This window comes from Alligator mississippiensis, chromosome 15 (assembly GCF_030867095.1).
Source record: "Alligator mississippiensis isolate rAllMis1 chromosome 15, rAllMis1, whole genome shotgun sequence".
NCBI lineage: Eukaryota > Metazoa > Chordata > Crocodylia > Alligatoridae > Alligator > Alligator mississippiensis.
In genome coordinates, this window is record NC_081838.1 from 20,447,690 (window position 1) to 20,470,876 (window position 23,187).

The window sequence follows — 23,187 nt, forward strand, 5'->3', positions numbered from 1 at the left end:
TGACAGCGGCAGGGGTAGCTGCTGCAGAGGGAGAGCATCAAATCATAGTTTCAGAGTTTCATAGGTTCATAGTTATTAGGGTCGGAAGTTATTAGTTCATTGAGTCTGACCCCCTGCCCTGGGCAGGAAAGAGCGCTGGGGTCAGGTGACCCCAGCCAGGTGTCTGTCCAATCTCCTTTTGAATATTTCCAAGGAAGGGGCCAAGACCACCTCCGCTGGAAACCTATTCCATATTTTGTCGACCCTCACTGTAAAGAACTTTTTCCTGATGTCAAGCCTGAATTTGCTGTCTTGTAACTTGTGTCCATTGTTTCTAGTTATCCCGACTGTTGTCCTAGTAAACATCATATCCCCCACTTCCTGCTGACCTTCCCTGATGAGTGTGTAGGCAGCCACAAGATCACCTCTGAGCCTCTTGTAGAGGCTGAAGAGGTTCAGGTCTCCCAATCAGTCTACATAAGATTTTTTCTGTAGGCCTTTAACCAGACAGGTGGCCCTCCTCTGAACCCTTTCCAGGTTATCCACATCCCTCTAGACTGATCACATTTCTTTAGACTGATCTATCCCCTATACAGTGTCCTCCCTGGTGTCTATCATTATTGGGTTAGAGGAAACATTGCCAATGTTATGGACAGTTGAACATCATCAGTGGTTCAATCACCATTAATAGATCGATCAGCCATGAATTTACCCAGTCCCTTGCAGACCCTGGCTCTGCTCTCAGCCTCCACCACCTCCTGTGGCAATGAGTTCCATAAGTTACCCAGAAAAGCACTTTCTCTTGTTACTTTTAAACTTGTCACTGACTAATTTCAGCAGGTGTCCCCTAGTTCTAATATTCAAGGCATTGGTGAACAACAGTTCTCTGTTCACTTGGTCCTCACCCCTCATGATTTTATAGAGCTCTTATTATCATAAAAATCATAGAAATCAGGGAGAAGTGGGGCTGGAAGGGCCCTTCAGAGGTCATATCCAGTCTAACCCCCTGCCTGAGGATAGTCCAAACTATCCCAGGCAAATACATCATCTAAACTTCTGCTCTTTTCCTGCAGAGCCCCATGGACACCCATCCAGGCAGCAGGAGACCAGTGTTCAAACCCATGCCTACTGAAAGTGAGACTCAGGAACTCATGCCTCTGACCGGGCCACAACTCAGGCCTTCACAAGCCCCCTTCCTTTTGAAGCTTCCCCAACTGCCCGCACCCAGGGAGCCCAAAGAGGGAGATCTGTGGGGACCTGGGGTAGAGAGCAGGACAGCAGGTGTGTGGCTCAGGGGAGTAGCTGCTGGCATGGCAGGAGAAGGACCCTGATTCCAGCTCGGACCCTTTGCTTCTAGTGAGGCAGTTCCCATCATGTTACCCTCTGCCCATGGCCTCCCATGATTATTACATGCAAAAGTAAGCAATTCATGGCCACAGAGGGGCTCAGAATCAGGTCTCCTGTTTCTCTGGTGAGTCCCTAATCCCTTAGCCCTTGGGCAGCAGCCTGGCATCTGGGGGACATGCACTCAGATGCATACCTAGAGTGTGATGTACCTGCTCAGTAGCCAAAGGGGGCTCCTGATTCCCCCCTGCACATGGTGGGGATCCAAACCCATGAGCAAGAGCTAGGAAAGGTCCATGCTGGGCCCATGCTGCCTGGGTGCATGCATTGCAGTGGGATTCTGCCCCCAGCCTTCACACAAAGACCCCTGAGATGGAGACCTCCACAGTAGACCTGAGGCTGGAGCTGAGGCGGGGTGCAGATGGGCATCATGTCCACAGTTGAACCTCTCTAGGCATTAGCACCTGGGTATGGGTGTCCTATTCTGCATTCTGGGTCAGGATGGATGGACCTGGATCAACTGCCCTGCCTTGCTATGAGCCCACAAGATTCAATTCCTTTTCACTCCACTGGGTGCTGGAGCCTATATGGGCCTGATGTGGTGGGAGTACAAGCTGCAGCCCCGATCTGCCATAATGCAGGGACACTGACTGGCTCAGGGAAGGGAGAATGGTGTGGTCCTTTCCTTTCCAGGGGACACCAGATCTGGGCCCAGTCCCGGCATTGGCTGGCTGGCTCAGGTGGGGGCAATGGGGCCCAATCCAGGCAGGATCCGGCTTATGGTCCAAATCTCCAGGAGGTTCCTCTGAGAAACCAATCAATGTGTGTCAGCCTGGTTGTACCAGGCACCCGTGAAGCCTTGTGAAATCTACCCCAAGAAAGGGGGTCCTAATCTAGTAGAAGATTCAGGAGAAGGGTAATTTTGGGGGCTGGGAGCCCAGGGGTCTGGGTTCTGTCCCTGGTGAGTGGGGCTGGCATCGGTCTGTCTTCATGGGCAGATCTAGGGTTTGGAAAAGGGGGTGCAGATGGTGTGGTGCATCATCACATGAAAACACAACACCTTTTCTCCAGTTAAAAAGAAGCTAGAAGCTTTAATACTAAGCATGGAGTCTAGAGCTGCAGTATGCAGTTTAGGACAGAAGCAAATAAAATACTTTTTTGGCATGAGCATTTGTTTGCTGTATCATATTTTGCATATAAAAACACAACGTACTAGGCACAAATATAATAAAAAATGTTATTTCGTTAGCCCTGTGCTCATTAGAATTAAATGTACCTCTCTCGGATAGATCCACAAAGCACAATCGAACCTCCCTGAGCATCTGGACAGTGCATCCAGTGCCTCTCTGAAAGGTATTTCCACCCTGAGTTAATGTTCACCAGAGTTAAGGTTTCCACACCAGAGTTCATGTGTGTGGCTAGAGTTCAAACAGTCTGCCTGGCTGTAAGATGGGGGCTACATTGCCAGGAGCAGCCAACAGGCAGCAGAATGGCAGAAGAAAGGGTAGTGTGGTGAATGGACCCATAAAACAGCATTAAAAAGGAGGAAGGGTCATTAACACCTGTTGAATGAAGAGTTTGGAAGGAACCGGGTCAATTCTAGTGAGCCATTAAGTCAATAGACTCCCTCAGTGCTGCCTGAAAGGAAACACTGGTGCTGCTCCAGGCACTTGGTTTTACACTCACGGTGGATCAGGAATCACAGGGAGTGCAAGTATGAGTGCTCCAGCACACCCCCCTGGATCCACCCCTGTCCGTCTTGCTGACAGGTCACTCCAGGCTCGTCATGTTAGGAAGCAGAGAAGTCTTAGGAAAGAGATTTCCCTCCACCGCCTGCCCCTTTCTTTGGGTTCCCAGGCATTGTGATACTCCCAGATAAGGGTGGAAAGTCTGGCCCCTGGCACTGCCCACTCAGCTCCCACAACTCAGGAGAGTGGCAGAGATGGGCATCTCAGTCCCAGGGTGTCTCTGGTGCAGGCATGGGACCACCTTGCAGCCAAGGACGGGGGCACCCCGTCACCTGCCTGGGGCCTGCAGTTTGTCTAGAGCCCGGCGCAGGGCCCCTGCCACCTCCTGGTTGCGGAGACTGTAGATGAGGGGATTCAGCATGGGGGTGAGTGCTGTGTACACCACCGTCACCACCCGGCCCTGATCAGCTGAGTAGCTGGATGCTGGGCGTATGTAGACAGCAATGACGGTACCATAGAAAAGGGCCACCACAGCTAGGTGGGAACCACAGGTGGACATGGCCTTGCGGCGGCCCTCACCTGAGGGTAGCCGGAGCACAGCAGTGAGGATGAAGATGTAGGAACCCAGGATGAAGAGGAAGGGCCCCATGACAATCACGGAGCTCTCAGTGAAGGCCACCAGCTCATTGACACGGGTGGAGGAGCAGGACAGGCGCAGCAAAGGCTGGACATCACAGAAATAATGCGGGATCTCTCGTGACGCACAGAAGGAGAGCCGGGCCAGCAGTCCCACATGGAGCAATGAGTGGAGGTGGGACACAGCCCATGAACCAGCCACCAACCCAAGGCAACAGCTGGGGCCCATGACAGTAGCATAGCGCAGTGGGTGGCACACAGCCACATAGCGGTCGAAGGCCATGCAGGCCAGGAGGAAGCTGTCAGTGATGCCAAATGCCACAAAGAAATAGGTCTGGGCCAGGCAGCCCACGTAGGACACAGCCCTATTGCCCCAGAGCAGGTCCATCAGGGCTCGGGGCACCGTGGTGGAGGAGAAGGCCACATCCACAATGGAGAGGTGACCCAGGAGGATGTACATGGGGGCGCAGCGCAGGCGGGGGTCAGTGCGGGCCAGCAGGACCATGAGGGAGTTTCCCAGCAGGGTCAGCGTGTACATGGTGAGGAAGAGGGGGAAGAGGAGGCGCCGCAGCTCTGGGTGGGAGGAGAAGCCCAGCAGTATGAAGCCGGGGAGGCTGGAAGCATTTGTCTGCTCCATGGTGCTGCAAGGAAGACAAAGAGCAGAAAACAAAACAGTTTAGAGGTCTGGGAACACCTGGCTGAGGAGGGGAAGCAGGAAGACCTGGGAGTATTTAGTCTGGAGAAGAGATTTAATAATGGTATTCAAATACCAGAATGGGGGTCCTAACAGGAGGGGAGAGACGACCTGCTGTAGCTGCAGCAGTAATGATCCTAAATTGCAACAAGCAGAATTGCCTTTGGAGGTGAGGGAAACTTCGCTTTCTCTGAGATGGTTAAGAGTCAGAACAGGCTCCTAGCAGCGGGTGTAGAGGCTCCCCCCTCCATCTATTTCTCTTGACAGCTTCAGATCCTTCCTGGCTTCATTACACAAAACTGCGGCCGGTGGACAGAACCCATCACACTCCATGCAAGGGGGAAGGAGGGACAAGTCTATGGTTTCTGAGACCAGGTGACTGGGATCCATCCTGGCTCTGCTATGGAGCAGGGACTGGTGGATCAGAGCAGGCAAGAAGCCAGGATGCCTGGGGTCTATCCCAGCTCTGGGAGGGGAAAATCAGAGCCAGGATGACCAAGGGCAGTTAGATGAACTCAGCAAGTTGTCCACAGAGTAATGTGCTCCCTTCCCCAGTCCCCACTGGTCTCCTAGAGCTGGATGGGATGAGGTCAGTGCTCTTTCCTTCTTGAACCCTACCACCCCTACCCCTATCTGTATCCTTATCCCCTTAGATCAGCAGCTTGAACCCCCGGCTCCCAGAGTTGCAACCCCTCTCCAGAGAGAGATGCACCTCAACCAGCAGGGACACAGCTCATGTCAGGAGGCAGCACTGGGTCACTAATAGGGAGTGGGTCACTGCACGGAAATGCAGAGGGGAGAGGGAGTCAGGTGGGGGAGCACAGGGGGTGTGTGTGACATGTTAACAGGGTACACAAAGAGGGTAGGAAAAAGGGAAACTGGAAAAATCAGAAGAGAGGGTGTGTGTATGGAGACAGACAGACAGACAGATGCACTCACCCACCGTCCTGGTGCCTGCAAGATAGAGGCAACCTGGCTCTGCAGCCTCTCCTGTTACTTGAGAGGTTCGCATTGTGCTGGAGGGAAGAAATAGGCTCCAGGGAAGCTCCCAGGGAGGAGGAGAGTTCCCTGGAGCATGGCCCATTGCCAATGCGATGTCACCCCTTCCACTGCCCACCAGCTCTGGGCAGGGAGGTGCTGGCAAGGTGCATGGCAGAGCTGCATGGGGAGGGCTTACCTGGTGCCACTGTGCAGTCCTACCTGGGCTAGGCCACTGAGGAACAGCTGCAGCCAGAGGCCTCTGTCAGTGCCCACATGCAGCCAGCCCTGGGGCCTCACAGCTGGACACCTGTTCCTGGGCACCTCGTCTGGCGTGCATGGATGCCTGTCAACACTGACTAGGGACACACACGAGTAAACACAGCACGTACACAGACCCCTTGTGATCACGTAGCAGCCCTAGAGGGCTGTTAGAGGTTGATGACAGAACAGGGAGCAATTGGCTCCTGTTGTAGACAGGGAAGTTGAGGTTAAATATTAGATAGTAGGAGGGTAGTAAAGCACTGGAACAGGCTACCCAGAGAGGTTGTGGACTCTCCATCCTTGGAGATGTTTAAGACCCGAGTAGACATAGCCTTGGCTGGAATGAGATAGTTGGGGATGGTCCTGCTTTGACCAACCCTGCTAAGAAGTTTAATTTGTTTTTGCTTTGATCTTAAACTGAATACTATGTTGCTAGGTCCCTAGCTTATTAGCAAAGCCTCCTGGTTCTCTTTAACTGCAGAATAATATGTTCAAAGTGTGATGATGCACCACACCACCTGCACCCCGCTCTTCAAAATCCTAGAACAGCCCATGGAAAAGACATTGGAGCAGTGTTTTTAAAAGAGTTGTGTGGTCTGAGCAAAATAAGCCATTCCACTACCAGAAACAGGATGGTCTGCCAGGAAGGGCTGAGTGGCCCACATTTCAACCCAGGACTTGCAGGATAGGGACAGCAAAATAATTTGGAGTTAAGAGATTTATTGTGTTCAGCTGTTCTGTGTTGACTGCCTGTGTGCAGCTCTTTACCAGAGGTAAAATAAAGGTGCCTGGAAGACCTCAACATTTGATTGGTGAGGATGAAGCTGAACCAATTAACCTTTCGCTTACTGTGGGTTAAGAGCAAACACCTGGACATTCACAACACATTGGTTGCTCTATTGTTAGCCCCTGGTCACCTTTTGCTCGATATTTTTAGATCAGGCACCCACAGGGGTAGAGAGAACACCAGAGAGGACTGCAGGGCTAGAGAAAGTCTTGGGTGGGATGAGATAGTTGGGGCTGGTCCTGCTTTGAGCAGGGGATTGAACTAGATGTCACCTCCTGAGGTCCCTTCCAACCCTCATTTTCTAGGATTCAATGAATTTATATTCATGAAGGAATTCATAGGGTCCCAGATTTCATAGGATCCTAGAAAATGTGAGGCGTAGGGGATGCATGCGGGTGCATGTGCACCCCCTGAGGTGGCAGTCCACCCACTGTGAAAAGGCAGTGCCGACACTGTTGGCGGTGCCTCTTGGTGGTTCCTGCTTGCCACCCTTCTCCTCGCCACTAACACTGCTGGTGGCATCTGCAGGTGGTCCGCAATTGCTGCTGGCTGCTGCTGCCACCGCAGCCATAACCAGTGGTGTCTGCAGGTGGTCACCAACCACTAGTCAGTGCTTACCATGCCCCATTGCTGCCAACAGCACTACGGCTGCCTGAGGCAGCTCCCCACTTGCCACCGCCATGGTCCCGCCTCTGACAGCACCACCGCCACCTGTGGGATCTCGCCATGCCCCCCCACCCCCCCCCCCAGCCTTTGGGGGCATGTGGCGTCTCTGGGAGGTCACATCTAGTCCAACCCCCTACTCAAAGCTGTGCCAGCCCCAGCTATCTTATCTCAGCCAAGGCTTTGTCTGCCTGGGTCTTAAAACCCCCCAAGGATGGAAATTGCACAACCTCTCTGGGTAATCTGTTCCAGTCCTTTACCACTCTCCCAGTGAGAAAGTTTTTCCTAATATCTAACCTCTGCTTCCCTGTCTGCAACTGGAGCCCATTGCTCCTTGTCTGTCATCTGCCACTGCTGGGAGCAGCCCAGCTCCATCCTCTCTGGAACCTGCTTCTGCTGCTCTCTGGCATTGAGAGGCCGGCACGTGTGTATCAGTCACTCTTTTGCTAAGCATGTATGCTCTTTTCTCACCATCATGTTGTTCCAGAAGCATGTAATGTGTGAACCTGAGTTATCTGGGGGAGGTATTTGAACAAACTGGAAATTGGGAAGTTGATGGCACTGTCTGTGGTCAGAGCAGCTCGACCGCATGTCTTTGCTAGCTAAGTGACTATTATTTTGGTCATCTACCCGGCATTAAGCACTGCCAGAAACCCATCCCAAAAGCAGGAATGACTTGGGGGTTCATAGTATATCATGCAGAGGGATTCACCCTCTTCATCCACTCCCCTGCTTCTGGATCTGACAACGTCTCAATGTATGTAGCTTTGCAATTGTGCAACATTGCTTAATCAAAAAGATGTAGCCAGACCCGATGACAAGGGGCAATTGTCTTGAGACAGAAGCTCTTTGCCTATCATGAAGATCTTTGGCATGCCAAACTAGTGAACAGGAGGAAGGGGAATCTTTTAGGTGTTGTGGCCAGTTGCATTGTAATTAAATTGACTGCATTCTCCCCAGGCTCTTGGCACAAAGGGCTATAGAAAGAGGGAGGCACCCAGTGTTGGGAAGGGAACTCAAAATACTGTGGATGAGGATCTGCCTGTGCAGAGACAGGAGAGCTTCACAATAAAAAGAGCATTCGAGGGAGATGGGCATTGACATGGGGGAATCCCAGAGTCCCCAGGCAGAAAGGAGGACTCTGGTTGTCCAGAGAACAGACAGTACAGAGACAACAGTGCGGGGAAGGCATTTTGGAGGTTCCTCTTGAGTCAAAGTGGACTTTGGATTTTCCCGTGCCTTGAGATGACTCCTGGTCACCATCTGTCAGGGCTGATGGGGCCCCTCCAGACATGCAGTTAAAGCATGGTGGGATCTGCTGTGTGATCCTCACAATGGCACTCCCTGCCGTGTCACATGTTCATGGCAGGAGGTGTGTGACACATAGGGGGTACACAGGGGTGCACATGCACACCCTGAGAGCACTGGTGCACCCCCTGTCAGGCCATATTCCCTGTTTAGCTGACAGGCAGGGGGGCAGGTGGGAGCACCAGTGCCCTCCTTGCGAGCACCAGCCAGGGGAGTGAGCTTGGCTGCCAGGGGACCCCCCCACCCCCAGTCAGTGGCATTGGCTGCTGGGACCTCACTCCCCGGTCAGTGGGATTGGCCACCGAGGGCCCCCCCAGTTGCTGACTGGTGTCATGTGGGGCATGTTCCCCCCTGACTCAAGAGGCACCAGTCACCCATGATGTGGTTGAATCAACCTCTCTGCCTTCCTGTCTCACTGATGTAGGGCCACAGGCTCCCCCCTCCCCGGCCACTCTGGTTCCAAACTCTGGCTGCTGGAGGAACCTGGTCACTTAGATAGCAGGGTTGTAAATTCCTGAGGGTGGGGGGGTCATCCTCTGTCTTGTGTAACCCTAAATTCTCACCTGAGGGTGCTGATGCTTTTTGAACTGACCAACCAGCAACAGCTGTGGTCTGAGGATACTGGTTTATGATTGGGTCCAAGGGATGAGGTCAGAAAGATTATTTAAGGGTTCCTCAATCTTGGGGGACAGGTGAGAGACATCTTGAAACTCCTTTGCACACAAAGATGTGCCCGCCTCCAGAGGAAGCTCAGGCAGCTGCTGGATGATACTTGTGAGTACCTTACTTGAATTTTAGCTAGTAATGTAGGATGAAGTGATCTAGAAATATATCAAAAGGCTACCAAGCTACTTCTGTTTGCTCTGGGATTTTCTTTTGATACTTCTCTGACTTGTACCCCCTCCCCATGCCTACCCTCTCCAAGCAATAAAGCTGTCCATTATACCAAGCCTTGCTGAATCTGCTTCAGGATTAGGTATGCCTTTTAGCCCCCCCTTCGCTCAACTGATTAAGGGAGGCTACTATGAATGTTTCAGGCTAAAGGAGGACAAGGTTCCTTGGGTGAATTTAATATGTTTTATTAGACCAACCCAAATGATTGGAGAATAGTTATTAAGCAAGCTTTCGGGTTCAGGCAAAAGGAAGCACCCCAGAATCTCACAGTGGGTTAAGCACCCTCAAGGTCTACAAGGTCTGTGTACCCCAGGTGGCAAAGAGCCCAGACAAAGGCCAGACCCCGGGTGGTGGCAACAGTTACTCCATGCTTGCAGGTGTGCTCCAGGAAGGGGATTAGCCAGAAGTTGGCACCCCTGGGGAGGCATCCGAAGCTCGGTTTTGGTCCAGTGCAGTGAGGCGGGTGCAGGAGTGCCCCCTACTGGCCTGCCACAGTGTGATCGTGGGATCACGCACCAGATCCTATCATATGTTGCTTCACCAGCAAGTAGCAGGTTCCCGTGGCTGGCATCCCCATGGCCTGATCTGGGCTCCCGGCTGCCAGGGAGCACCTGGCCACACGTTCAATTAATGGCATCAAAAGAACCAGCCACAAAGTTATCACAGATTTTTTGTGGAATAGCTTTATGGCTTATTCCTTATTTTATGATGTCATTAATTGCTTTAACATGGCTGGGTTAAACCTTAAGACATGATTAAGCAGTTAATCAGGCCCTAAGTGTAACTTGTGCCAGAGACCATAGAGTCAGCAGGAAGGTTGGGCTGGGAAAGCACTGAGAGCTATCTTTCCTTAGCATGTTATTGAGATGCCTGGCTCCTGGGCTCCCCTCTAGGCCTACTTAGCTTTAGTCCTGCTCCAGCATCACCTGGGGACATCTCCTCCCCCTTGGGCTCATTAGCAATGGCCTCAGACAGTGACACAAGGATTGTTATTAACAATCCTGAGATACACAATGTCCCCTGCGTGGCCTTGCCCCATGCCCAAGGGGTGCAGCTTCCCAGCTATGGGCTGGAGGGGCCCTCGGATCCCCTGAGTGGCTTGAAGCAGAGCCATACTCCTCCTGTCTGTACCAGAGCCTCAGGGTGCAGCTGCCTGGAGATTGCCAGATCTGTGGGACATCCCACCATAGAGGATACTAGGGAGCTACTGTCTCCATGGAGCCAGCCCTGGGCCAGCCTTTGCTCCTAGCTCATGTCTGCAGGCCACAAAGTCTGCCTGGGATTTCTGAACACTAGGATTTCAGATTAGCCTGGCTGTTTCCATGGGCAGATCAGGGTTTTGCTGAGAAGATTGGGATAGGTGGGAATGATTCCAATAAGAACATCAGCAGGAACAGACTGGGTCACATCAATGGTCAGTCTCGCACAGTAACCTGTCCCTGAAAGTGGCAGGGGTAGCTACTACAGAGGGAGAGCATCGAATCACATCTCTCTAGACTGATCTATCTCCTAGTCAGTGTCTTCCCTGGTGTCCATCATTATTGGGTTAGAGGAAACCTCTCCAATGTTCTGGACAGTTGAACACCCCCGACCCTCTAAGAGTTCAATCTCCATTAATATTTTGATCAACCATGAGTTTATCCAGTCCCTTGCTGACCCTAGCTCTGCTCTCAGCCTCTACCACATCCTGTGGCAATGAGTTCCATAAGTTTCCCAGAAAAGAATTTTCTCTTGTTATTTTTAAACCTGTCACCAACTAATTTCAGCAGGTGTCCCCTAGTTTTAATATTCAGGGCCTTGGTGAACAACAGATCCATGTTCACTTGGGCCTCACCTCTCGTGATTTTATAGAGCTCTTATGTATCATAGAATTTGTGGAAATTGGAGAGCAGTGGGGCTGGAAAGGACCTTCAGAGATCATATGCAATCCAACCCCTTGCCTGAGGCAAGATCAGCCCTGTCCAAACCAGGAAAATCCATCATCTAAACTTCTTCTCTCTTCCTGAAGAACCCCTGTTTTCCAGGCAGCAGGAGACCAGGGTTCAAACCCATGTCCATTGCAAGTGAGACTCAGGAATGGAGAAGCAGGGGCAGGGGAGAGCCTTTGCCTTCCCCCTAGTTAGGACACTCCCTTGGGAAGACAAAGAACTTGGGTTCTAGGTCCCCTTTTCCCAAAAGGGCTTTAACTTGAGTCTCTGACCAGGCCACAGCTCAGGCCTTCTCAAGCCCCCTTCTTCTTGAAGCTTCCCCACCCACCCCTATCTGGGGACCCCAAAGTGGGAGATCTGTTGGGATCTGGGGAAGAGAACAGGGCAGCTGGTGTGTGACTCAGGGTGGTAGCTGCTGGTGTGGCAGGAAAGGGGCCCCAATTCCAGCTCAGATCCTTTGCTTCCTGTGAGGCAGACACTTCTCCTGGCATTGCCCTCCATGCATGTCATCCCATGATTATTACAAGCAAGAGGGAGCAGCTCATGATCCAGAGAGGGCTGCATCACCTCTGGCTCAGTGGTTCGGGCCCTTTGCTGGGAAGCAGCTGATGCAATTCCATCTCCCTCTGAGCAACAGAGGAGCCAAGAAATGGGTCTCCTGTTTCTCTGGTGTGCGTCCCAATAACTCAGCTAGCTCTCAGATGTGCACTTAGGATGTGATGCACCTGCTCAGTAGTCATAGAGAGATCCTTCTTCCCCCCAGCATGTGGAGGTGGGGGGGGAAATCCAAACCTGTGAGTAAGAGCTAAGAAAGGGCCATGCTGAGGCCATGCTGCCTGGGTGCATGCAATGCAGCAGGATTCTGCCCCCAGCCTTCACACAAAACCCCCTGAGATGGAGACCCCCACAGTAAGCTGGAACTATTCGAGTGAGGCTGGAATTATTCCCCTGTGGGGTGCCGATGGGCATCATGTCCACAGTTGAACCTCTCTAGGCATCAGCACCTGGGCATGGGAGTCCTATTGTGCTCTCTGGGTCAGGATGGATGGACCTGGATCTACTGCCCTGTCTTGCTACGAGCCCAAGAGATTCAATTCCTTTTCCCTCTGATGGGTGTTTGAGCCAAACTGGGCTTGATGTGTGGGGAGTACAAGCCAAGCCCTGATCTGCCACAGGGCAGGGGCGTTGACTGGTTCAGGCAGCAGGGGATGGTGGGATCCTTGCCTTTCCAGGGGACACCAGATCTGAGCCCTGTCCAAAACAATCAATGTGTGTCAGCCCAGTTGTAGCAGACACCCCCAAAGCCTTGTGACATCTACCCCAAGAAGGGGGGTCCTGATCTAGTAAAGGATTCAGGAGAAGGGTAATAGACTTTTAGGGGCTGGGAGCCCAGGTGTCTGGGTTCTGTCCCCACTCAGGGAGGGGCGAAGGGTCACATGGGTGAGAGCAAGTGGGGATTGGGAGCTGGTGGGAGTTGAGGTAGGGTAGGAGCATAGTAGGTTGTTATCCACATTGCTCAGAAATGCAAGAGAGGGGCCTGGGCTGGCACCTATCCAGCTGGGCTCTCTGGGGTCATCTCTGGCCCTTCCAGCAGGGTTGTGGTGGAAGCATGTCAGCATAGGTGCGCGGGGCTAGCACTGATCTATCTTCATGGGTGGATCTAGGGTTTGGAAAAGGGTGGTGCAGATGGTGTGGTGCATCATCACATAAAAACACAACATCTTTTTCTCCAGTTAAAAGGAAGAGCTTTAATACTAAGCATGGAGTCTAGGGCTGTAGTGTGCAGTTTAAGGTGGAAGAAAAAAAACTTTATTGGCATAAGCATTTGTTTGCTGTATCATATATTACGTATAAAGCCACAACATACCAGGCAGAAATATAATCAAAAGATTTAGTCTCATTAGCCCTGTGGTCATTAGAATTAAATGTACCTGTCTCTTGCAGATCCATAAAGCACAATTGAGACTCATTGAGCATCTGGACAGTGCATCCAATACTGACTGCTATAAAATGATATGTAGAGGTTTGGTTTTGGGAACTGGCTTGTTGTTAAAGTAGATATGCAGTAGAACAATGGTCCAGGGGAACAGCAAGGGTTAATTTGTTTCTAAAAGCCTGTTGGTGACAAAGTTTCCTTCAATAGTCACTGTGTCTGGAACGAGGAGCGATGCAGGCTGGGAAAATGAAGACATGTAACACACTGCTCCATAGCATGAACAGTATACCCAAACAGAGATAAGGGACTCTGCAAGATTGGTATCAGGTCGAGTGCCCAACTGCAGAACCATTGGGATTTCTAGCTCTGGTGGATAGATTAAATCAGGAGACTGGTAAATAACAAAAACAAGATGTGTGCATTTGATGGATTTGAGCTATATGCTGACAGGACAGAATGTGGACAATATGAAGACCACAGGGAAACCAATCAACATAGCCCAGGAATGAAGGGTCATCAGAGGAGAAAAAGGATACAAAAGGAGGGATTTCAGAGCAGCAAAGGGTCCCAGAAGGGAGAACCCAGGACTACCATGGACGGAGGGCACACCACCAGCCTGTGTCATCTACCCCACTGGGAAAGGGTGGGCCTCAGCCCTCGGTCTTCAGGCTGCTGACATCTGACATTCAAGAAAGAACCTCAGGGTGAAGCTTGCACACTGGACAGGTGTACCTTCCCTCTCTGACACTGCTAGGACTGGTATCTATAGCACTGGGGGTGTTATATTGCTTGCCTTGCCTACATTATTCCTATATACTATCACTGTGTATCAATAAAATTCACCTATTATTGAATGGAGACATCATGGTCAGCCTGATGGTTTGGCTCTGCCCAGAACAAGGTGTCTGGGTCATAAATCCAGTGCCAACAAATACTTCTCTGCAAGGTATTTCTACCCCTGAGTTAATGTTCCCCAGAGTTAAGGTTTCCACACCAGAATTCATGTGTGTGGCCAGAGCTAGAACAGTCTGCCGGTCAGTGAGATGGGGGCTATGGACACAGGAAAGAGCATTAAAAAGGAGGGAGGGTCATTAACACCTGCGTAATGAAAAGTTTGGAAGGAACCAGGTGATTCTACTGAGCCATGAAGTCAAGGGACTCCCTCAGCGCTGCCTGAACAGAAATACTAGTGCTGCTCTGGGCAGGAGCTTTTAAGCTCTGGATGGAGCAGGAATCACAGGGAGGTGCAAGTGCTCCGGTGCACCACCCAAGATCCACTCCTGTCTGTCTTCCCAACAGGTCACTCTGGATTTGTCCTGTTAGGAAGCAGAGAAGTCTTGGGAAAAAAGAATCTCCCTTACCACACCGACCTCAGATTCCCTGGGCACTGCCATGCCCCAGCTCAAGGTAGAAACCCTGGCCCCTGGCACTCCCCACAGAAGAGTGGCAGAGAGGGGCATCTCAGTACTGGAGTGTCCCTGGTTTGGGAAAGGGACCACCTTTCAGCCCAGGATGGCAGGCACCCCCTCACCTGCCTGGGGCATGCAGTTTGTCTAGTGCCCGGCGTAGGGCCCCTGCCACCTCCTGGTTGCGGAGACTGTAGATGAGGGGATTCAGCATGGGGGTTAGTGCCGTGTACAGCACCGTCACCACCCGACCATGCTCAGCTGAGTAGCTGGATGCTGGGCGGATGTAGACGGCAATGATGGTGCCGTAGAACAGGGCCACTGCAGCCAGGTGGGAACCACAGGTGGACATGGCCTTGCGACGGCCTTGAGCCAAGGGCAGCTGGAGCACAGCAGTGAGGATGAAAATGTAGGAACCCAGGATGAAGATGAAGGGCCCCATAATGACCAGGGAGCCCTCGCTGAAGATTACCAGCTCGTTGACATGGGTGGAGGAGCAGGCCAGGCGCAGCAAAGGCTGGACATCACAGAAGTAGTGCGGGATCTCTCGTGAGGCGCAGAAGGAGAGCCGAGCCAGCAGTCCCACATGGAGCAGGGAGTGGAGGTGGGAAATGGCCCATGAGCCAGCCACCAGCCCAAGGCAGCGCCAGGGGCCCATGATGGCAGCATAGCGCAGTGGGCGGCACACGGCCACGTAGCGGTCGAAGGCCATGCAGGCCAGGAGGAAGCTGTCGGTGATGCCGAATGCCAGGAAGAAGTAGGTCTGGGCCAGGCAGCCCACGTAGGACACGGCCCCATTGCCCCAGAGCAAGTCCAGCAGGGCTCGGGGCACCGTGGTGGAGGAGAAGGCCACATCCACGATGGAGAGGTGACCCAGGAGGATGTACATGGGGGCGCAGCGCAGGCGGGGGTCAGTGCGGGCCAGCAGGACCATGAGGGAGTTTCCCAGCAGGGTCAGCGTGTACATGGTGAGGAAGAGGGGGAAGAGGAGGCGCCGCAGCTCTGGGCGGGAGGAGAAGCCCAGCAGTATGAAGCCGGGGAGGCTGGAAGCATTTGTCTGCTCCATGGTGCTGCAAGGAAGACAAGGAGCACAAAACAAAAAGGATTAGAAAACTGGGACGATCTGGCTGAGGAGGGGAGGTTGGAAGAACTTGGATTATTTAGTCTGGAGAAGAGATTTAATCACAGTCTTCCTATATCAGACGGGGGGTCCCAACAGGGGGTTGAGAGACAACCCTCTGTAGCTGCAGGGGGTGGACAGGACAAGCAGTAACGATCCTAAATTGCAACAAGCAGAATTGCCTTTGGAGATGAGGGAAACTTCGCTTTCTCTGAGGCAGTTAAGAGTTGGAACAGGCTCCCAGCAGCGGGTGTAGAGGCTCCCCCCTCCCACATGTTTAAGGGCAGGTTGGACAGACACTGGACTGGGGTAGTTTGGCAGGGGTGATCCCGCCTAGAGCAGGGCTCCTCCTAGACAGGCTCCTGAGGTCCTTTCCGACCCCAGGATTCAACTCTTCAGCTGATCACCATGAAGGATGAGAAAGAGAAATAAGATTGCTCTTCCTAAGCATACGGAGTGGGGAGAAAATGTCTGGAGCCAAGGGACAACATAGGAACAAGCAGGGAATTGATGCAGAATAGACATTTTGAACCAGCAGAGCACGGCTATGCTGTAGTGGCTTCCAAGTTACAGGAGCAGCAGAAGCATCCAGCTGTGTGGCCCCAGGGCTGGTTGCATCTGGGCCAGCAACAGAGGCAGAAGACCCAGCTGTGGGGGGAGATCTCTGGGAGCGGAAGGCTCTTAAACCTGGGAGATGGAAGAAGAACAATGTCTGCCTGGTCAGAGTTGAAAACAGACACCCCAAAAGAAAAGAAATTTGCACAGCTTCAGGTCTCAGGGAAGTGGGTGAGGAAGTGCAGAAGAGTCTGAGGGCACCAAATCTGGATAAGAGAAGATCAGAGATGAAATGTGGTTGCATTGGACTCAGACTGCAGGGCACATGGACTGCGATCGAGGTCCCTCCAGGGGCAGTCAGAGGGACCGTCCATGCTGAACAGCTGATGTGCACTAGTGAAGGGCAGCTCCTTCACCCCTCTGGAAGGAGGGAAAGGTGACAACTGCCCACAGGTCCCCGCCAAGATGAAATGGGAGTTGTGCTTGAAAAATGCAGACAGAGATGCACCACAGCTGGCACGGACCTAGCTCAGGTGGGGAGGCAACACTGGGTGACTGATAGGGAGTTGGTCACTGCACTTAAATGCAGAGGGGACAGGGAATCAGGTCAGGGACCACTGGGGCAGGGCGTGTCACAGGGACAGGACAGACAAAGAGGGTAGGGAAAAGGGAAACTGTGGAAAAATCAGGAGAGACGGTGTGTGTACAGAGACAGATGGTTAGACAGATACACTTACCCACCATCCTGGTACCCGCAAGGTAGAGGCAGCCCAGCTCTGCAGCCTCTCCTACTTGTCTGGGGTCCGTGCTGTGCTGGAGGATAGAAATGGGCTCAGGGGAAGCTCCTGGGAAGAAGAGATCCCTGGAGCATGGCCCGGTGCCAACGTCACATCACCCCCTTCCTCCGCCCACAAGCCCTTGTCAGGGAGGTGCTGGCAAGGTGCATGGCAGAGCTGCATGGGGAGGGCTTACCCAGTGCCACTGTGTAGTCCTACCTGGCCTAGACCACTGAGGAACAGCTGCAGCCAGAGGCCTCTGTCAGTGCCCACATGCAGCCAGCCCTGGGGCTGCACAGCTGGACTCCTGTTCCTGGGCACCTCGTCTGGCATGCATGGATGCCTGTCAACACTGACTAGGGACACACATGATTGAACGCAGCATGTACACAGACCCCTTGTGATCATGTAGCAGCCCTAGAGGGCTGTTAGAGGTTGATGACAGAACAGGGAGCAATCGGCTCTGGTTGCAAACAGAAAAGTTGAGGTTAGATATTAGAAATTAGGAGGGTAGTAAAGCACTGGAACAGGCTACCTGAAGAGGTTGTGGACTCTCCGTCCTTGGAGATGTTTTAGACCCGAGTGGACATAGCCTTGGCTGGGATGAGATAGTTGGGGATGGTCCTACTTTGAGCACCTCCGCCATAAGGTTATATTTGTTTTTGCTTTGATCTTAAACTGAATACTATGGTGCTAGGCTCCTAGCTTATTAGCAAAGCCTCCAGGTTCTCTTTAACTGCAGAGCAATGTGTTCAAAGTGTGATGATGCACCACACCACCCGCACCCCGCTCTCCAAAATCCTAGAACAGCCCATGGAAAAGACATTGGAGCAGTGTTTTAAAAGAGGTGTGTGGTCTGAGCAAAATAAGTCATTCCACTACCAGAAACAGGATGGTCTGCCAGGAAGGGCTAAAGTGTCCTCTGGCCGAGTGGCCCACATTTCAACTCAGGACTTGCAGTATAGGGACAGCAAAATAATTGAGTTAAGAGATTTATTGTGTTCAGCTGTTCTGTGTTGACTGCCCGTGTGCAGCTTTTTACTGGCAGTAATAAAAGGTGCCTGGAAGACCTCAATATTGATTGGTGAGGATGAAGCTGAACCAATTAAGCTTTCACTTACTGTGAGGTAAGGGCAAACACCGGGACATTCACAACACATTGGTTGCTCTATTGTTAGCCCCTAGATTCATAGATTCATAGATGTTAGGGTCGGAAGGGACCTCAATAGATCATCGAGTCTGACCCCCTGCATAAGCAGGAAAGAGTGCTGGGTCTAGATGACCCCAGCTAGATACTCATCTAACCTCCTCTTGAAGACCCCCAGGGTAGGGGAGAGCACCACCTCCCTTGGGAGCCCGTTCCAGACCTTGGCCACTCGAACTGTGAAGAAGTTCTTCCTAATGTCCAATCTAAATCTGCTCTCTGCTAGCTTGTGGCCATTATTTCTTGTAACCCCCGGGGGCGCCTTGGTGAATAAATACTCACCAATACCCTTCTGTGCCCCTGTGATGAACTTATAGGCGGCCACAAGGTCGCCTCTCAACCTTCTCTTGCGGAGGCTGAAGAGGTCCAGTTTCTCTAGTCTCTCCTCGTAGGGCTTGGCCTGCAGGACCTTAACCGTATGAGTGGCCCTTCTCTGGACCCTCTCCAGGTTATCCGCATCCCTCTTGAATTGCGGCGCCCAGAATTGCACGCAGTACTCCAACTGCGGTCTGACCAGCGCCCGATAGAGGGGAAGTATCACCTCCTTGGATGTGTTCGCCATGTATCTGCTGATGCACAAAAAAGTGCCATTGGCTTTTCTGATGGCTTCGTCACACTGCCGGCTCATGTTCATCTTGGAGTCCACTAGGACTCCAAGATCCCTTTCCACCTCTGTGCCACCCAGCAGGTCATTCCCTAGGCTGTAGGTGTGCTGGACATTTTTCCTCCCTAGGTGCAGCACTTTGCATTTCTCCTTGTTGAACTGCATCCTGTTGTTTTCTGCCCACTTGTCCAACCTGTCCAGGTCTGCTTGCAGCTGTTCCCTGCCCTCCGGCGTGTCCACTTCTCCCCATAGCTTTGTGTCATCTGCAAACTTGGACAGAGTACATTTCACTCCCTCATCCAAGTCACTGATGAAGACATTAAAGAGTATCGGTCCAAGGACCGAGCCCTGTGGGACCCCACTGCCCACACCCTTCCAGGTCGAAACCGACCCATCCACCACGACTCTCTGGGTGCGACCCTCCAGCCAATTTGCCACCCACCGGACTGTGTAGTCATCCAAGTCACAGCCTCTTAACTTGTTCACCGGTATGGGGTGGGATACCGTATCGAAGGCCTTCCTGAAGTCTAAGTATACGACATCCACCCCTCCTCCTGTGTCCAGGCGTTTCGTAACCTGGTCATAAAAAGAAAATAGATTGGTCAGGCACGATCTGCCTGCCACAAACCTGTGCTGATTTTCCCTCAGCATAATTTGTCCTGCCGGGCTCTCACAAATGTGAGCCTTGATAATTTTTTCAAAGACTTTGCCAAGGATGGAGGTGAGACTGACTGGCCTATAGTTGCCCGGGTCCTCCTTCCTCCCCTTCTTGAAAATGGGGACCACGTTGGCCCTTTTCCAGTCCTCCGGGACTTGGCCCATGCACCACGAGCGTTCAAATATTCCCGCCAGTGGCTCTGCAATGACCTCAGCCAGTGCCTTCAGCACCCTCGGATGGAGCTCATCCGGGCCTGCCGACTTAAAGGCATCCAGTTCTTCCAAGTAACTCTGCACCATCTCAGGGTCTACGCATGGCAGTCTGGCGCCTTGCTGCTGCCTCTCTACAACCCCAGTGAGAGACTTGTCTTGCCCCTCACTTAGGAACACTGAGGCAAAGAACTCGTTGAGGAGTTCAGCCTTGTCCCCCCTGTCCGTCACCAATTGTTTCTGCCCATTTAGCAGGGGTCCTAGTCCTCCCTGGGCCTTCCTTTTACTCCCTATATATCTAAAAAAACAATTTCTTGTTGTCTTTTACTTGGGATGCCATCCTCAGCTCCATGGTAGCTTTGGCCTGTCTAACTGCCTCCCTACAAGCACGAGCAGAGGAGGCATATTCATCTTTGGTGATCTCTCCCTGTTCCACTTTTTATGTGCTCCCCTTTTGTCCCTTAGGTCACTCCCCTGGTCACCTTTTGCTCAATATTTTTAGATCAGGCACCCACAGGAGTAGAGAGAACACCAAAAAGGACTGCAAGGCTATTGAAAGTCTTGGGTGGGATGAGAGAGTTGGGGCTGGTCCTGCTTTGAGCAGGGGGTTGGACTAGATGTCATCTCCTGAGGTCCCTTCCAACCCTCATTTTCTAGGATTCAATGAATTTATATTCATGAAGGAATTCATAGGGTCCCAGATTTCATAGACTCCTAGAAAATGAGGGTTGAAGGGCCCTCAGGAGGTCACATCTAGTCCAACCCTCTGCTCAAATCAGGACCAGCTCCAACTATCTCATCCCAGCCAAGGCTTTGTCTGCCTGGGTCTTAAAAACCCCCAAGGACAGAGACTCCACAACCTCTCTGGGTAACCTTTTCCATTGCTTTACTACCCTCCTAATAAGAAAGCTTGTCCTAATATCTAACCTCAAGCTCCCTGTCTGCAACTGGAGCCCATTGCTCCTTGTTATGTCATCTGCCTCTAGCAGACCTCTAGGGCTGCTACATGTTCACAAGGGGCCTGTGCACATGCTGTGGTCACTACTATGCGTCCCTACTCAGTGATGACAAGCATCCATTCATGCCAGATGAGGTGCCCAGGAACATGCATCCAGCTGTGTGGCCCCAGGCCTGGCTGCATGTGGGCACTGGCTGAGGCCTCTGGGTGTAGCTGTTCCTCATGCCCTACACCAGATGTGACTGTACCATAGCACCAGGTGAGCCCTCCCTATGCAGCTCTGCCGTGCACCTTGCCAGCACCTCCCTGCCGAGACCTGGAGGGTGGTGAAAGGGGGTGACATAATGTTGGCACTGGGCCATGTTCCAGGGACTTCTCCTCTTCCCTAGGAGCTTCTCCTGAGCCCATTTCTACCCTCCAGCACAGTGTGGACCTCAGAGAAGCAGGAGAGGCTGCAGAGCTGGGCTACCTCTACCTTGTGGGCAGCAAGACGGTGGGTGAGTGCATCTCTCTGTCTGTCTGTCTCTCCTGATTATTCAAGAGTTTCCCCTTTCCCTACCTTCTTTGTCTGTCCTGTCCCTGTGACACACACAGCCCCTGTGTGCCCCCCATCCTGACTCCCTGTCCCCTCTGCATTTCAGTGTAGTGACCCCCTCCCTACCAGTGACCCAGCGCTCCCTCCCCACCTGAGCTAGGTCCCTGCCAGCTGTGGTGCATCTCTGTCTGGAGAGGGGTTGCAGCCCTTGGAGCTGTGGGTTCAGGGTACTGCTCGAAAGGGGTAAGGGTAGAGGTAGTGGCAGAAATCAGGGTGGGGGTAAGGAGGGAAAGAGCACAGACATCACCCCATCTAGCTCGAGGAGACCAGTGGGGACTGAGGAAGGGAGCACATTACTCTGTGGACAACTTCCTGAGTCCACCTGCCTGCCCTTAGTCATCTTGGCTCTGATCTTCCCCTCCCAGAGCTGGGACAGACCCCAGGCATCCTGGCTTCTTGCCTGCTCTGATCCACCAGCCCCAGCTCCCTTCCAGAGCTGGGACGGATCCCAGAACGCACCGTGTCACCTGGTCTCAGACACCATAGACTTGTCGCCCGTTCTCCCATACATGGAGCGTAATGGCTTCTGTTCACCCGCCACGGCTTTGTGTAATGCAGCCAGGAAGGATCTGAAGCTCTTAAATAGATTCCCCACCATCCCTGGTCCTTCTTCTTACTGTGGCGAGCTGCTTCTCCGCAGCCTTGTTGAGGGAAACAAATCAGTGCTGTGTTTTTTCCAGCAGTGACCTCTAGCAGTTGGGCTTTTCCTGACCATCCCAGTACTCTTTTATGGCCAGTATACTCTTCATACCATCACAGAATCAGAGAAAATGTGATTGGAAGGGACATCAGGAGGTCACAACCTCCTGGTCAAAGCAGGACCAGCCCCAGCTACATCGTCCCAGTCAGTGGTTTTTTGAAACAGGCTTTTAAAACCTCCAAGGACAGAGACTTCACAACCTATCTGGGTAGCCTGCTCCAGTGCTTCACCACCCTACTAGTGAGAAAGATTTTCCTACTATCCAACCTAAACCTCCCTTGCTGCAACTGGAGCCCATTGCTCCTTGTTCTGTCATTCACCACCACTAAGAACAGCCCAGCTCCATCCTCTTTGCAACCCCCCTGCAGCAGGTTGAAAGCTGCTATTAAATCCCCTTTTGCTCTTCTCTTCTCCAGACTAAATAAGCCCAGTTCCCTCAGCCTCTCCTCACAAGTCATATCCCCCAGCCCCCAAACCATTTTTGTTACCATTTGCTGCATTCTCTCTGATGTGTCCACATCCTTTTTGTAGTGGGGGGCCCAAAACTGGACACAGGACTCTAGGTGTGGCCTCCCCAGTGCTGAATACAGGGGAAGAATCACTTCCCTTGACCTGCTGGAAACACACCTACCAGTGCAGCCCAGGATGCCTTTAGCTTTCTTGGCAACAAGGGCACACTGCTGCCTCAAATTCAGATTATTGTCCACTGTAACCCCCAGGTCCTTCTCTGCCGAGCTGCTGCCCAGCCAGCCAGCCCCCGGCCTGTACTGGTTCATGGGGTTGTTCTGTCCTAAGTGCAGGACTTTGCACTTGTTCTTGTTGAACCTCATGAGATTCCTTTTGGCCCAATCCTCCAATTTGTCGAGGCCTCTCTGAATCTTAGCCCTACCTGCCAGTGTATCTACTACTCCCCACAGCTTGCTGTCATCTTCAGATTTGCTGAGGGTGCACTTCATCTCATATTCCAGATCATGGATGAAGATATTGAATCAAGCCCTGAGGCACTCCACCTTGATACTAGCTGCCAACTAGACATCAAGTCATTGACTACTGTCCTCTGAGAACGATGCCAGTTTTCTATGCACCTTAAATTTAATTCATCCAACCTAGACTTCCCTAGTTTGCCTGTGGGAATGTTGTGGGAGACCGTAACAAAAGCTTTGCTAAAATTAAAGTATATCATGTCCACTGTTCTCCCCGCATCCACAGAGCCAGTCATCTCATCATAGAAGCCATTAAGGTTGGTCAGGCGCAGCTTGCCCTTGGTGAATCCATGCTGACTGTTTCTGACTCTTCCCAGGGA

General features: G+C 52.2%; 2 protein-coding genes across 2 annotated transcripts; both read right to left on the reverse strand.

Moving 5' to 3' along the window:
- Positions 1-3,339: 3,339 nt before the first annotated feature.
- On the reverse strand, positions 3,340-4,284 carry LOC102572631 (olfactory receptor 1K1-like). The gene has a single exon (XM_006267841.2). It carries the CDS (start codon positions 4,282-4,284, stop codon positions 3,340-3,342), a length of 945 nt encoding a protein of 314 aa, XP_006267903.2.
- A 10,342-nt stretch (positions 4,285-14,626) lies between these two features.
- On the reverse strand, positions 14,627-15,571 carry LOC132245882 (olfactory receptor 1K1-like). Its single transcript, XM_059719094.1, has one exon. It carries the CDS (start codon positions 15,569-15,571, stop codon positions 14,627-14,629), a length of 945 nt encoding a protein of 314 aa, XP_059575077.1.
- Between the last annotated feature and the right edge of the window lie 7,616 nt (positions 15,572-23,187).

What these genes read in the sequence shown, in the direction of transcription:
- LOC102572631 (XM_006267841.2), bottom strand. Translation starts at nt 4,284, where the DNA reads ATGGAGCAGACAAATGCTTCCAGCCTCCCCGGCTTCATACTGCTGGGC.
- LOC132245882 (XM_059719094.1), bottom strand. Translation starts at nt 15,571, where the DNA reads ATGGAGCAGACAAATGCTTCCAGCCTCCCCGGCTTCATACTGCTGGGC.